Source organism: Symphalangus syndactylus, chromosome 1 (genome assembly GCF_028878055.3).
Source record: "Symphalangus syndactylus isolate Jambi chromosome 1, NHGRI_mSymSyn1-v2.1_pri, whole genome shotgun sequence".
Lineage (NCBI taxonomy): Eukaryota > Metazoa > Chordata > Mammalia > Primates > Hylobatidae > Symphalangus > Symphalangus syndactylus.
Genome location: NC_072423.2, coordinates 143,817,426 through 143,834,116, shown reverse-complemented (window position 1 = coordinate 143,834,116; position 16,691 = coordinate 143,817,426). Strand labels below are relative to the sequence as shown.

General features: G+C 38.8%; 1 protein-coding gene across 5 annotated transcripts in view; it reads left to right on the top strand.

Annotated features, from left to right (window-relative positions):
- Nucleotides 1–16,691, top strand: part of SLC7A2 (solute carrier family 7 member 2) — a 74,079-nt gene that overhangs the window by 41,596 nt on the left and 15,792 nt on the right. For all 5 annotated transcript variants that reach the window (XM_055287100.2, XM_055287107.2, XM_055287111.2 and 2 more), the window contains 6 exons: nt 4,601–4,998; nt 5,735–5,890; nt 10,470–10,635; nt 12,105–12,238; nt 13,575–13,797; nt 16,294–16,433. In XM_055287100.2, the coding sequence (XP_055143075.2) occupies nt 4,623–4,998; nt 5,735–5,890; nt 10,470–10,635; nt 12,105–12,238; nt 13,575–13,797; nt 16,294–16,433 (1,195 nt within the window). In that variant the 5' untranslated portion in view covers nt 4,601–4,622. The remainder of the gene's footprint in view (nt 1–4,600; nt 4,999–5,734; nt 5,891–10,469; nt 10,636–12,104; nt 12,239–13,574; nt 13,798–16,293; nt 16,434–16,691) is intronic.

Genomic DNA, 16,691 nt, shown 5'->3' with positions numbered 1-16,691 from the left:
AAACAATGCAGTAAAGATCCCTACTTATCTATATGGTTTAATTACTTTTTTTTCCATCAGTCCCAAAACAGAAAGAGCAGATGTCTCACCACGAAACTAGCAACTGGAATGAAGATAAAAAAAATTGGTTATAATTTGGACAAACTAATTTGTCGAGGGTTTACTGGAACACCTGCCCCACTGGTTTGCAACAGCTAGTTTCTCCTGTAAGATTTATTGTCAGGGCCTGGGATACTGATGTAGAAGATTAAGTTTGAAATGTCAACATTTAGTTAGGGGAGGAAGGGAAAGATTCATTTCTAAGTGACTCAATGCAACATCAAACTTTTGAACTAAAGTGAAAATCCAGGATCAACTTGTGACTTTGATTAGCAGATTTGGAAAGATTTCCTGCGATCGTTGAAAGGAAGTTTTCTTCATTAATGTCATCAGGGTTAGGGATTTTATAGACCTAAAATTCTATACTGTCAAGTTGATGGCCTGGGCTGAAGAAGTTTTAGAAGGAGGTAATTCCAAGTTGCAGAGGAAGGAATTTAGCTTTTTGGCAAGAATTAATAGGGCCTTATCAAGGAATAAGGTGTGTAGAAATGGTTATACTTAAATTTGGGGCAGAATGGGGGTGGAGGCTAAGAAAGATTCAGATGCATCATTAGGCTCATGAAAATCATTCAGAGACTCTTCTGCAGCACAGCATATTGCTAGTTCCTTCCAGCCCTCCCTTCGCTAATTCTATTTTCAGATCTAAGCTAATATGCACATATTTGTCTTCCTCAAGAGACGCCACTGTCTCAGCAATTAATAAAATAATTGCTTTTTGAAGAAAGATATCTATTTCTGGTATTGCCAGAATCACTTGTGACCTCATAGGGATGTTGATTACAGCCTTATATTCTAAGGCCAAGGACATGGGTGTGAGTTTTGTATGGACCACTTCCCAAAATCTGCATTATTGTTCTTATACTACATGCATGTAGGTTTCATATTAACTATGAGTCCTTGGTCACAGTAGCAATAACTGACAATGGTTACAATGGTGCAGATCATCTGCTTCTGGAAAAACAAAGTCTGTGCCCTCCAGATTAATGGAATCACCTCCAAAACCCCTGCATTTTATCTCTGCATTCGTATTTGTTGTATAAGTAGGAGGGATGTTTTTCTTGGGCAGTAAGTCCCCTGTAAAAATGAGAGTAAGATGGTCAGAACCATTTCATATAGGCAGCTTATCTTTTTTAAAAATGTTAAAAAAAGTTATAAAAACTTCAAAAATCTGTACATATCAAATTATATCGCTAATATTAGACACAAAATTTTTTTTCATTCTCTTGTTGCCACACTACTTTCGTTTATCAGAATGTCTCAACAAAAGCGTATTTTACAAAAGTACGAGGTTCACTTTCTTCATCTGCTAAGCACTGCATGATACACCTGTTAGGACTCAATAAATGTTTGTTTAAAAATGACTCATTAAATTGACCCGATATGATTTTTCCTTACTTTTCTCCCATCTCATTATAGTCCTACAAAATTAGTTCTGCGTTGTGGCTTTTGCAATCCGTATTTTACCAGGCCGTGCGTAGTTGAGATTGTTTGCAGAGGACATTGAGTAACCTGCCAGTTCTGAGAAGTTTCTGACGTATGCTTTTCTAATTACTCAAAAGCAAATGAATGCTTGACAAATAGGATCTTTGTCTTTTTTCCCCAGAGCAACATGGAAAACCTGACTACACATAAAATACTTTTCATCTTTTAGGGGGAAAGAAGTATTTTGCCTACACAGACCTCCCCGCAACCCCTCCAAAAAAGAAAAAAAAATAGGAAAGAAGCAGTAGAAATCATATCTTATCTGATTAAAGCTGTGCATTTCTATAAGCAGTCTTGCTTCCTGTGTAATCTGGAGTGAATTAAATTCAATTTCGTGTTGAAGAGATGACCATCACTAATTTATTCATTTTGGGTAACTTAATAATAAAAGCTTTTACTGTTTTAACGCTTTCAAAGGAGGTTTGTTTATTGGTCGACTTGCTTATTCTTTTATTTTTATGCTGTTTTTTCTTTAGAAATTTCACAAATAACATCATAATCATAGTACCAGGAAAAAAGGATTAAAAAAAGTTTACCCACAATCCTGTTAGCCCCTGAATCTTTCCTTTGTTTTCCTTGCTTCCTTCCAGATCCTTTCTCTTTAAATATGCAATAGTCGTAGAATTTATGTCTTTTTCTCATAAAAGTCAAGGTTATTTAAGTACTCCACCATGGGCATGTTTTATGTGGTTAAATGACAAATGGGTATGTTTATCAGTTGTGTTCCTATAGTTGTATATGACATGTCCCATTTTCACGTGATCTTAAATCATTGATGAACTTCAGTGGGTGTTTGTTTCTGAGCACTTTTCAGTTGGCAGTGGTTCCTAATCCTTGATCTTCGTACATCTCTGTATAAAAATGCTTAAATATTACGGAAGCTCAGCATTTAATAACTACCTTTTCCACCCCTCCTGGCCCCCTCAGTTGGTCTTTAGATAACTTCCACTTTTTGCTTCTCAATTCTTTTAAGCAGAACACTTATCTTCTAGATATATGAGAAAGGGCTATTTAAGGGTTAGCCAGTGGTAGAAATGGATACACATTTGATTTATGGAAGCATTGATAGGTTTTGACTTTGAAAACCTGAATATTGGCAAAACTGTAGATGTCAACATCTTTGCACATTTTCCCACAAGCATTTGTGAAGTGCCATGCTTTGGCACTCTGTCAGGTGGCACAGAAGATACTGAAGATTTGTGAAAGTTTATTATTATCATCAAGGAATGTGTCCTCTATTTTTTATTTCTCCTTAGGCTTTTCTTCGTATTCTTTGACTTACCTGCTTTCACTATTGGAAGCTGTATTTATATTTATATTGATGTGTGGATAATGTTCCTCAGTTATTTCCTAATCTGCTGAGTTACATATTTTGGTAGACAATCCCATATACAGCTCTTTCATTTTTAATATTTCTTTTGCATGTAGGTTGCACATATTCGTTGGAGACAAATTAGAAATAGGTGTTAGCAATATAATATATGAAATACAGAGAAGTAAGAACCCACCATCTAAATATAATTACTGTTAATATTTTGATATGTTTTGCTTTAAGCCTTTTTACTGTAATATATGCCTATGTATTTTTTCTTAACTAATATTCACACCTTGTTTTATAACCTGATTTTTTTTCAGTGTTAGATTGTTTAGGTTTGCAGGAGGTGAGGAGTGTAAGTTTTTGTCTACTTTATTCATTCCATTTTTAAAAGAACATAGAATAATATCTGGCATGGACTTTGGACTTAATTATTTAGAAATCTCAAATACAATAAGCATGTGTATTTTAGTACAAATTCATACTTAAAGCATAGTTAAATAGCAGTTTTAGATTTCAGCAGGCTTTGAGAGGTGATTTTTAAAAAATTCTAAAAAGTTCACATCTGCTTCACCTTCATTGTTTAAAATGAAAACAGAAGCTCACACATGCTTGATAAAGCTGTAGAATACGTAATGATTAAGTTTTTACGTGCTTTTAGATGATAGCTAAGGCCTCTACGTAAGACATCATTCTACACATATTCCCAGCACAATTTCTGGTATTTAGTAAGGCCTGAAAAAGCTGGGCCAGGCATGGTGGTTCATGCCTGTAATCCCAGCACTTTGGGAGGCCAAGGAGGTAGGACTGCATGAGCCCATGAATTCAAGACCAGCGTGGGTGACATAGTGAGACTCCATCTCTACAAAAAATAAAAAAGTTGCCCGAGCGTGGTGGCACATGCCTGTGGTCCCAGCTACTCAGTAGATTAAGGGGAGAGGATTGATTGAGCCCAGGAAGTTGAGGCTTCAGTGAGCTACGATCATGCCACTGTGCTGCAGCCTGGGTGACAGAGTGAGACCCTGTCTCAAAAAAAAAAAAAAAAAAAAAAAACGAAAAAACCTGAATTAAAAAAAAAAGAACCTGAGTTAAATGGATGGTTGAAGTAAAGAGAAACAGAACCTAAAAGATGAGGCAATTCACTCCCTTCCTTGTAGTGAGAATGAAATTAGCCATCTCTTGAAATATATTTCTATCAACATATCCTTAGAAAATTTTTAGCTTGGACATGGTGGCTCACACCTGTAACCCCGAGGCTGAGCTACTCCGGAGGCTGAGGTGGGAGGATTGTTTGAGCTCAGGAGGTTGAGGCTGCAGTGAGCCAAGATTGTGCCACACTGCCCTGCAGCCTGGGCGACAGAGTGAGATCCTGTCTCCAAACAAAAACAAAAACACAAAATTATAATGTGCAAACAAGAATGGCAATCTTTTTAATCACCCAAGGCTGCTATATTCCTTTGCTTGCCACATAAGCCATTTATTGCAGTCTCTTATAAAGGCACATGGATACTACAGGAAATTCGAGGCTCTGGTTATTAAACCTTCCTTCTGACTGCTCTGGGTCACTGCATCTCTTCTAACAAGTAAAACACACACACACACAAACACGCACACACACACACACCCACTCTAATTGTCCCTGGAAGCTAGGTTACCAAAGGGAGGGATGATGGTTCCAGATCTAACCTCCTCCCTTCTGCTCAGGTGGCCTTCGTCGGACGTCAGAATGATTCCCTGCAGAGCCGCGCTGACCTTTGCCCGATGTCTGATCCGGAGAAAAATCGTGACCCTGGACAATCTAGAAGACACCAAATTATGCCGCTGCTTATCCACCATGGACCTCATTGCCCTGGGCGTTGGAAGCACCCTTGGTGCTGGGGTTTACGTTCTCGCTGGGGAGGTGGCCAAGGCAGACTCGGGCCCCAGCATCGTGGTGTCCTTCCTCATTGCTGCCCTGGCTTCAGTGATGGCTGGCCTCTGCTATGCCGAATTTGGGGCCCGTGTCCCCAAGACAGGGTCTGCGTATTTGTATACCTACGTGACTGTCGGAGAGCTGTGGGCCTTCATCACTGGCTGGAATCTCATTTTATCGTATGTGATAGGTATGTTTCAAAAAGAAGTCTAACTTATGTGGAATGGGAGAAATTGCAGCCCTGAGTCACAGCCCTTAGGTTCAGTTGTAGGTGTTGGGTACATCACTTGATGTCTGTGTGTCTCATTTTTGTCATCTCGAAAACGTCTCCTTCTAATTACAAAAAATTCTGTGGGGTTTTTTTTAAGACAGTCTCACTCTGTCGCCCAGGCTGAAGTGCGGTGGTGTGATCTCAGCTCACTGCAACCTCTGCCTCCTGGCTTCAAGCAATTCTCCTGCTTCAGCCTCCTGAGTAGCTGGGATTACAGGCACCTGCCACCATGCCTGGCTAATTTTTTGCATTTTTAGTAAAGACGGGGTTTCACCATGTTGACCAAGCTGGTCTCGAACTCCTGACCTCAGGTGATCCACTCACCTCGGCCTCCCAAAGTGCTGGGATTGCAGGTGTGAGCCATGGCACCCAGCCACAAAATTCTGTGATTTTTGCTTCATCTGTGACTATAGCTTTTAGTGGCCTTGCAAACTTTTTAAGTTATAATTCTTTATTGCAAATAGAGTTACCTGAATCCACAGTTATGGATTTGAACATTTGATGACTACTGTATGATTATGACTATCCAGATACTGTATATGTGATAAAATTTTCAATCTTTTGTGAACTCATGTTTATCCTACAACAGAGTAGCAAATGATGCTACATTAATTTGCCCCCAGTGACTTCGTATTGTCTGTTCTGTTTTGGGAAGGTACATCAAGTGTTGCAAGAGCCTGGAGTGGCACCTTTGATGAACTTCTTAGCAAACAGATTGGTCAGTTTTTGAGGACATACTTCAGAATGAATTACACCGGTCTTGCAGAATATCCTGATTTTTTTGCCGTGTGCCTTATATTACTTCTAGCAGGTAAGAAAACCAGTTATGAGTCTCCGCAGAATGAGCCACACTATTTGTCTCAGGAAAATAGGTTACTTCTGAATTGGGGGCCTGAGTTCCCAAAGATGAGATCAGTATATTTACACATTTATGTTACTGTTAGACGTCTGTGGAGTTTTTCACTGGCTGGAATCACATTTTAACCTAAGTCTAAATTGTGTGCAATGGTAAAAATAGCACTTCTGAGTAAATGGCACCTGGTACACACTAAATAATAAGGTGAGGACATTGATTTTTTTTTTTTTTTTCTTTTTTTTATTTTTATTTTTATTTATTTATTTTTTTATTATACTTTAGGGTTTTAGGGTACGCGTGCACAATGTGCAGGTTTGTTACATATGTATCCATGTGCCATGTTGATTTCCTGCACCCATTAACTCGTCATTTAGCATTAGGTGTATCTCCTAATGCTGTCCCTCCCCCCTCCCCCCACCCCACAACAGTCCCCAGAGCGTGATGTTCCCCTTCCTGTGTCCATGAGTTCTCATTGTTCAATTCCCACCTATGAGTGAGAACATGCGGTGTTTGGTTTTTTGTCCTTGCGATAGTTTACTGAGAATGATGTTTTCCAGTTTCATCCATGTCCCTACAAAGGACACGAACTCATCATTTTTTATGGCTGCATAGTATTCCATGGTGTATATGTGCCACATTTTCTTAATCCAGTCTATCGTTGTTGGACATTTGGGTTGGTTCCAACTCTTGACATTGATTTTTTAAATCATTAATTGTAGGTTTGCAGGAGTAGCGGTGGTTTCAGTAAGGAAGAATGTGTAATTTCTTGGCATTGTTTCATCTTGCTAGATACAACTAGGGATATTTGCAATTTCTAGAAGAATTTCTGTTTTTCTGACATGCCTTCGTCTATATAATGTAGGCCTTTAGTTGTAAAGGAAGCAAGTTCAAATCACCTGTCATTTTGTAATGTCGACATTATATAGACAAACATACTTAGTACTAGGATTTTCCAGTTTTTGTCAGTATTGTAGCATAGTGGTTTTAAGAGGCAGAGGAATTTGAATAACCAGATTTCAATCCTGCTGTGCCACTCACTCCCTTTAGAAGATAGAACAATTTATATAATCTTTCCCTCACTCAAACATAAAATGAAGGCGTCAGTGTCTGCCTCCTACAGCCTTCTCATTTGGTTCCTAGTAAGCACTCACGTGGTGGCTGATTTTATTTCATAGGCATAGCTAATCCCTGCTCTGTCTCCTTATATTTGTTTTAACTATTTGAACATTTTCTTTCTTTCTTTTTTTTTTTTTTTTTTGTTTGAGATGGAGTCTGACTCTGTCGCCCAGGCTGCAGTACAGTGGTACTGCAACCTCCATCTCCCAGGTGCAAGCAATTCTTCTGCCTAAGCCTCCCGAGTAGCTGGGACTACAGGTGCCCGCCACCGTGCCTGGCTGATTTTTGTATTTTTAGTAGAGACGGGGTTTCACCATGTTGGCCAGGCTGGTCTCGAACTCCTGACTTCAAGTGATCCCCCCGCCTCAGCCTCCCAAAGTGCTGGGATTACAGGCGTGAGCCACCGTGCCTGGCCACATTTTCTATTTTGAGTCTCCTTCTTACCTGCAATCCTGCTTATGCCCATCAAGGATTGCCCTAAGAGTAAAAACCATGGCTGTTCCTACTTCTTACTTGCTTTACCCTGGGCAGTCTGCCTCATGCTTTCTTGTCCAACCTTATCTCTGTTTTCTCCCTTGTTAGAAGAGTGAGACAGAAATATCTTTCTCTTTTGAAATGTTTACTTGAAAATTATATAATTTTAAAAATAGCTTTACCCTTTAAATAGTGAGTCATTAATTAAACGTTTTATATACGGATAGGGATAAGGACATGAACAAAATGCATAGATCTAAAATGTTTTGCATTTTGATTCTAATGTCAAGAGAAATTGCACCAATTGTTTTTCAACAAAGAATTGATTTTTGTTTTGGTTTCTAAGCAGTCTAGCTTAGAAATAGAAACCAGTCTAGCGTTAAATTATTTACATCATATTTTATTTAGGGATCATTTTAATGAACTTAAAATATTCAACTTTAATCCCTAAATGATGAAGAGCGTGTAGCTATGACACAATTAGAACACAGTTTAATTCCACGGCAAGACTCAGGTCTTGGCTTATTTGTCCTGTGTTCATTCACCATCATATCTTTCCTTTAATTATAGGTGAAGCTTATGTTTTAACTTCGTTCTTAGAATCTCTGAGGATCAAAACCTCCTATGTAAATCCCTATTCATATCGTAACACCAAATGTCTTTTTACGTGAAGCAGTTGTTTTACTAAAGATACGCGGGAAGTGTATGCTCCGTTTAGATGAAATATTCATTGGTGTCTAATCTGCTGGTGGGAGATGAGACCTCAGAGTAGACAGTGCATATATGCTGTTGGGAAACTTACATGAAATATAAGGTGGCTTTGTTATTCTCTGAGGTATGTAGCAGTGGTTCCTAACCTAACTTACAATTACAGAGTCAGGAATTGAGCTGACCATACAGCTTTCCTTTATATGGTTAATATATGATTCTAGAAATTACACAGGTAGAAGAACAAAATTCAAGTTCTTTCATCTCTGCTTGGAAAAATTTGCTTTTTTGATGGTGGGTGGTATAGATATGGGGAAGAAACAAGTAAATCTGCGGCATCATCTTTTCATAGCAATCATTTGCTCAATGGTAAAAGATAAACTTTGTTAGGTCTATAATTCAAATCTTATGCCAGATAGGTTAAAGATATACATATGATAAATATAACTAGAAAAAGACTGGAAGGAAACAAAGTAGGTGTTTTAGGTCAATGTTTAAGAGATTTTTTTTCAAGGTAGAAACTAAAAAGGGAAAATTATTTTTTATTCTGATAACTTTTCTACATGTACATAATCAACAGTAAGATTAAAGGCAAAAACAAACTGGGAAAAATGTGTGTTGTACATGACAGAGAGCTTATGGCATTAATATATAAATAAATTTTATAAATCAGTGTATTAGTCCATTTTCATACTGCTATGAAGAAATACCCAAGACTTGGTAATTTATGAAGAAAAAGAGATTTAATGGACTCACAGTTCCACATGGTTGGGGAGGCCTCACAATCATGGTGGAAGGTGACGGAGTCGTGAAAGAACGTCTTACAGGGTGTCAGGCATGGGAGCATGTGCAGGGGAACTGCCGTTTATAAAACCATCAGATCTCATGAGGTGTATTCAGTATCACGAGAACAGCACAGAAAACCTGCCCCCATGATTCAATTACCTCCCACTGGGTCCCTCCCGTGATACATGGGGATTATGGGAATTACAATTCATGATGAGATTCGGGTGGGGACACAGCCAAATCATATAATCAATATGAATAGAATATCCTAGTAGAAAAAATAGATACTTTAAATTGAGCCAAACTTTCCAGAGAATATTTTGATAATAGGAACCAACAGTCCATATCTTTGATGCAGTATTACCTTGCAGAAAATTATTGCAAAGAAGTAAATGGAAAGTGTAGAAAGATATTTATAAAAGAATTATTATGTCAGTGCTATTTATAATTGTAACAAACAAAGAGTGATCTAATTATCTATAAATAAGGGATGAATTTAAGTGTAGTACCTCAATATAGTCGAAGATTATGCAGCTGTTAAAAATGAGATTATATATTTACTGGCACAAAAGAGTGTGTGTGTGTGTGTGTGTGTGTGTACAAAATTTGGGAGGGAAAAGCACGGTTGATCTTTTTATATTTTTTCTGTGTCTTCAAAGTACTTGAATAGAAATTGATCACTTTTACCATCAGAATATAAAGCTATTAAAATGAGAATAGGTTTAACAAAGTACTTTTTTGGCACAACTGAAGAATTATCTTTGTTTATGTATTTTGTGTGCATGGCAGACAAATGTTTTAGCGTTTACTTTTAAAAAGTTCGCAACTGGGCCGGGCGTTGTGGCTTAAGTGCCTGTCATCCCAGCACTTTGGGAGGCTGAGACAGGCGGATCACTTGAGGTCTGGTGTTCTAGACTAGCCTGGCCAACATGGCGAAACCCCAGCCCTACAAAAAATACAAAAATTAGCCAGACATGGTTGCACACACCTGTAGTCCCAGCTACTCAGGTGACTGAGGTGAGAGAACTGTTTGAGCACAGGTGGCAGAGGTTGCAGTGAGCCGAAATCATACTACTGCACTTCAGCCAGGGAAACAGAGCGAGATTCTGTCTCAAAAAAAGAAAAAATAGTTTGCAACCATTTACTTTGAAATTAGATGTTACTTTACCTATCATTGGCAAAGATGGCCAAAGTTACTAGATTTATGTTTCTTAGAAAGTGTAGTATCTTCTATGAGCATGACCTGCCTCCAAAATTGAGTTGGTTGCATTCAGAAGATGTTTCAGAATTAGGTAATTAACTAATGAGTAAGAACTAGCAGTAGAAGTAGATAGATGGAAATTAAAGACATGAAGGCTGGTGAAATAATATCCTAAAGCCCTGTATTTGCCTCAAAATGCCATTGCCTTTCCTAAAGCTAAGTAAAAATTGAAATGCCCTTTTTCCATAGGTCTTTTGTCTTTTGGAGTAAAAGAGTCTGCTTGGGTGAATAAAGTCTTCACAGCTGTTAATATTCTCGTCCTTCTGTTTGTGATGGTTGCTGGGTTTGTGAAAGGAAATGTGGCAAACTGGAAGATTAGTGAAGAGTTTCTCAAAAATATATCAGCAAGTGCCGGGTAAAATATTTGAGGTTTTTTTTTTCTCCTTCTTGTTTAAGAAAATATTTTAAGTGGGTGTGTTAGTTCGTTTTTACTCTGCTAATAAAGACATACCCAAGACTGGGTAATTGATAAGGAAAAAGAGATGTAATGGACTCACAGTTCCACATGGCTGGGGAAGCCTCACAATCGTGGTGGAAGGTGAAAGGCATGTCTCACATGGCGGCAGACAAGAGAAGAGAACTTGTGCACGGAAAGTTTCCCTTATAAAACCATCAGCTCTTGTGAGACCTACTCACCATCACGAGAACAGCACAAGAAAGAGCCGCCCCCATGATTCAGCCCCTTCCCACTGGGTCCCTGCCGCAACACATGGGAATTGTGGGAGCCACAGTCCAAGATGAGATTGGGTGGGGACACAGCAACACCATACCAGTGGGCATATGTCAGTTTTCTTCTAGAGCAATGGTTCTCAAATTCCTCGCTTCTGAGACCCTTCTGAGAGGCTGTTCCATTCCAAGACCACCCTTCCCAGATTCCCTTCAAACTTTAAGGTCTAGGTGTGCTCCTTCTGGAGCACCTGTGTGAACCCGTGCAACTGCTGGTTCCCAGCCTCAAGCTCTGCTCCGGGTTCAGGGGAAGAGCAAGGGAAGATCCTAACCTTTGGAAAAACTTGATCTTTTCCCCCTAGCAGTTTGCCACCATTAAATAACAATGAGTATTTTTGAGTCCTGCATCCTTTAGTTCTTCCTTCAGGACCACTATTCAGTTTTATTGTATTCTCTTAATGCTTTAGTAATCTTCAGACTTTGTTTTTTGGAGAATGTTGTTAGTTGCACAAGCAGACATAAGATTACAGAAATATCTATTGCATGGAATGAGGTACACCTGTACGTTTTTCTTGACATATGTTGTTTAGTCATTCCAATAAGGGAAAAAATTTGGTATCCTATAAGCTTATATAGTTTTTAACATATAATAAAATATTCATTTCATTATTATCAGTCAAGACTAGAAAGTTTTGTTTCATGTTTTTAAATGTCTTCTTAGGGAATGTTAGAGATATGTACTCTGCCTTGCTCGATGCTTTATGAATTGAAGAATGGATTCTCCTAAGAATAAGCATCCATGAGAAGACGAGGTTTCTGGTCTTTATCCCAGAGCGTGGCTCATGTTTGGAGTCTCTGCTCTCAAAATCCTCCCTAGTTGTGGGTTCAGCTGGAGCAGCTCTGGGGCTTCTACATATACTATCAATCAGCCTGTAATTGGGTGTCAGTGACACAGGAGAGTCATTGTTAGGTACCATTGTTAGTGGCACCACCACATTCTGTAGCACAAGGTGAGAGAGTAAGGTTTTAGTTTTACGTATATCAGCTTCAAAGAGCTGATAAACACAACCACCTTCCAAGGATATAGTCTGAGAGAAGTCACCAGAAGGAGAGTTTTCTGTCAAAGTGACTTTCCAATGTGTTTGTTCTCTTTCTTAGAGAGCCATCTTCTGAAAACGGAACAAGTATCTATGGGGCTGGTGGCTTTATGCCTTATGGCTTTACAGGAACGTTGGCTGGTGCTGCAACTTGCTTTTATGCCTTTGTGGGATTTGACTGCATTGCAACAACTGGTAAGAGCAGTGTCTTGGCTCAGTGTAGAATGGGTGTTCCTTGTTGTGCACGAGTACCCCCGTGTGTGGCAGCGGAGTGTCCAGGAAAGAGAGAGGGATTTGGGGTAAGAAGGGCACTAGTTCCAGGCCCAGCTGTGACACGTACTGCCGATGATAAAAAGAAAGAATGCAACTCTCTGCCCCTGGTTTCCAGTTGGTAAGTTTGGGAGAGCAATTCCTACTCTTCAAATAGTAGGAAGATTACCTAAAATAATGCATATGAAAAATACTTTGCAAGCTGTTGATTACTTTCTAAATGTTAGTCATTACTACCATCCCTAACCTTCTGTCCAGAAGTGCTGTCACATGGGCCATACATGATGATCATGTTCTTAAATGGTCTCTTTGTTAGTGGGAGAAAAAATATTGTGTCAGTTCTTTCTATGTTATCTTATACAACGTCATAATCATGCCAGAGTCACTCTCTAAATGCCTCCTCTATTTTTATGTCATGGTGTGGCCATACAATTGACCACATTTTGAGTATTCAATCTCATTAGTGTACAAAGTATATTGTTTTTTAAAGTGAAATTAGAACTTCATACAAATAGATGAAATAACTTCATCTGAAGCCTTCGTACTTAAGGGCCTACCAAATGGCACAGCAGTCATTTAATCTCTGTAGATGAATCATTTTCCAAATGGATTAAGACTGCTATTCTATCGCCAAACACTTAGTAGTGCTGCTCTGTTATGGGTTTTGGTTGGTTGGTTGGTTTTTTTTTTTTTTCCCGGAGATAGGAAACTGACTGGCATGACTTCTCCTCTTCTCCCTCTGGGAATTGGATTTTTATGTAATAAGAAAGTACCTTCAAGAATAGAGGACATTTCATGTAAAACAGATGGATCGGCTGGGCGCGGTGGCTCACACCTGTAATCCCAATCTTTGGGACATTGAGGAGGGTGGATCACTTGAGGCCAGGAATTAGACACTAGACTGGCCAACATGGTGAAAACCATCTCTACTAAAATACAAAAATTAGCCGGGTGTGGTGGTGCACACCTGTGGTCCCAGCTACTTGGGAGGCTGAGGCAGGAGAATTGCTTGAATCTGGGAGGCAGAGGTTGCAGTGAGCCAAGATCAAGCCACTGCACTCCAGCCTGGGCAACAGAGCAAGACTGTCTCAAAAATAAGTAAAATAAAATAAAATAAAATAGATGGACCAAGATAAGAAAAGAAAGGGGACAAAAGCAGAGAAGAATTACCCTGGAGAAGAGGAAGAATTTCGCACAATTTAATTTCTTTACCTATTGATGTTTTATCAAGCATACACATCTTTTGTGTATATTTCCTTAGGTGAAGAAGTTCGGAATCCCCAGAAAGCTATTCCCATTGGAATTGTGACGTCTTTGCTTGCTTGCTTTATGGCCTATTTTGGGGTCTCTGCAGCTTTAACACTTATGATGCCGTACTACCTCCTCGATGAAAAAAGTCCCCTTCCTGTAGCATTTGAATATGTGGGCTGGGGTCCTGCCAAATATGTCGTCGCAGCTGGTTCTCTCTGCGCCTTGTCAACAAGGTACATTGCATTGCCTTTGGGGCAGGGGCTGTGTGGGATTCTACGAAGTAGTCAGTGTCTAAAAATTTGCTTTTGTCTATTTAACAAGTATCCTAATAGAAACAAAATTTTATGCAACTTTCTATTTACTGATTAGCTTGCTCAGAATTTCCGTATAAAAATCTTAAAGGATAAACTCCCCTGCTGTTAGTTCGGAGTCAGTTTTTTAAGATAGTGATGGTCCAGGCTTCAGTAGAAATATACATGGCGTTGATACACACACACACACACACAAACACACAAATATATCTGTGGCACGTAGTCATGTATATAGGCATTATGAAACTTCAGGATTCTTGTCCTAAAATGTTTCTCCATTGGCTTTGGTGATACTTGTAGTTCTTCAGACATCTGAGAATGTATGTACAGACCTTGCATTTGCTACACTCTGTTCGAGTAATACTGAGGCTGTGTGAGTGGACACTTACGCTCTGTCTTTTAAAAATATAATGTGCTTTTTATTGTGAAACGTGGAGACTTTTTCTTCTTAGCACCAATCAGAGTGAAGTTGGTCTAGAAATAGGAATTATCATTCTTAAACAAATGGTGGAAATTCATATAAATACGTGAAGAGAAAAGGGTCGTTGAATCCCAAGTTTTCAGATTTTCAGTAACTGCTTGTTTGAATACTTGAGAACTCATTTCCCAGGTTTGCTGAGCTACCCTTATTTCAATTAACATATGATTATGAGTCAGATATTGCATTCTAGTTTTTTATCATGCCACACGGTGGAAGAGTCTTGCAAAGAGAAAATTAATCTTTTTACCAGATTAGTAATTTTTTAACCGAAAATAAGGTTCTGAAAGTCTGAAACTAGAAAAAGAAGTCTTTTAGTGTAATTCACCAGCCTAGCTTTATTTTTCCCCCTCAAACTCCCTTTTATTTTCTAGTTAAGACAATATTAAGTAGCAATCAGACACTCTTGGTTTCTCAGCCATCTGCTAGTGTTGAGGTTTATTTATTTATTTGAGACAGGGTCTCGCTCTGTCAAGCGGGCTGAAGTGCGGAGCGTGATCATAGTTCACTGAGGCTCGAACTCCTGGGTTCAAGTGATCTCCCCAGCTCAGCCTCCCGAGTAGCTAGGATACAGGCACGTAACACCATACCTCGTTAATTTTTTATTTTTTATAGAGAGGAGGTCTCGCTAAGTTCCCTAGGCTGGTCTTGAACTCCTGGGCTCAAGCGATCCTCCCACCTCAGCCTCCCAAAGTGTTGGGATTACAGGCATGAGCCACCAAACCCGGCCTTGAGGTTTGTTTTGAATAGCTTCAAGTAATTTCAAAAGTCTGAACTGTGAAGATACCATGCCACCATGGCCTTAGAAGGGATGGACAAAGATTCATCTATGGCCAAGTTCAACAGAGCCTTATTAAAGATAAAGGAGGGCCAGGCACAGTGGTTCACTCTTGTAGTCCCAGCACTTTGGGACACCGAGGCGGGAGGATCACTTAAGGCAAAGAGTTCAAGACCAGCCTGGGCAACATAGCAAGGCTCGATCTCCACAAAAAATTCAAGAAATTAGCTGAGCATTGTGGCATGCGCCTTTAGTCCCAGTCCCAGTTACTTGAGAGACTGAGGTGGGAGGATCGCTTGAGCCCAGGAGTTTGAGGGCACAGTGAGCTATGATCGTACCACTGCACTCCAGCCTGGGTGACAGAGTGAGACCCTGTCGCAAATAAAATAAATAAATAAGAAGGATTTTTAAACAAAATACTTTTTTTTGTTTTCTCTTACATGGTTATTTTTCACAACTAAGTAATGTGTGAAATGCTGCAGCTAGTAAACAAAAGTAATTCCGAAAATCTCAAGCAAAAACTGTCTTACTAAACTTCAGCTGCTAACTTTTCATTGCGGCCACCTCTGTATGCTACATTTACGTAAATTGATTTTCTTTGCCTTTTTCTACCTTGATTATCTTATGATGCTGGGGATTATTACTAACTTGATCCAAGATCGGGGTGTATGAGAAAAAATACTGGTACAATAAATGCAAAAAATATGTCATTATTGAATAAAGGTTGCATCTATTGCTTATGAAATAAAATTACTTAGTCTTTTCTTTAATTACATATCAAATTAGTAATTTTATTTTCTAAATTGTTGCTGCTAAAAATGTCTTAATAATATTGGTTTGGTTAAGTCTTAATTATTTAGTTTTAATTTGGTAATAATTGTGGGTACACAAATTACTTGCAATATTGTTTTTACTCTGATAATTTTGCTGGGCACTTATCTGTAGCAGAATAATGAATAGCATCATCGTAAATATTAGCAAATTTTTTAAATGCCCTATCATGGTGCATTGAAAAAATAATATGACATAATTATTAATATAAATAATATGACTTCATAATTACAACTGTCATGCTGAATGTTATACAATTATTTTATTTCCGTTCGGGGATGTAATCTTGCATGAATGTTTGCCATACTGCATGTGTTTGCTTTTTATTCAGTCTTCTTGGATCCATTTTCCCAATGCCTCGTGTAATCTATGCTATGGCGGAGGATGGGTTGCTTTTCAAATGTCTAGCTCAAATCAATTCCAAAACGAAGACACCAATAATTGCTACTTTATCATCGGGTGCAGTGGCAGGTGAGAGAGAGTTGACTTTTCTTAAGAAACGGGGGATCTTTTTCATCAAAGACTCTGCATTAAAAATACAAAGCTAGGTGGTTTTCTTTTTTGATTTACAAGAAGTTCAGTCACTTTTTTGTCAGTGTTTCCTATTTTGAATTTTTTGGTTCTGCATTTTCGTGTGTCCAGTCTTTACCTGTCTATACCTGTCTAGAAGAATCCTTAAAATAACTCACGTGTGGATTTTGAATTTTTCTGTTCTAGTCTTCTGGGCTC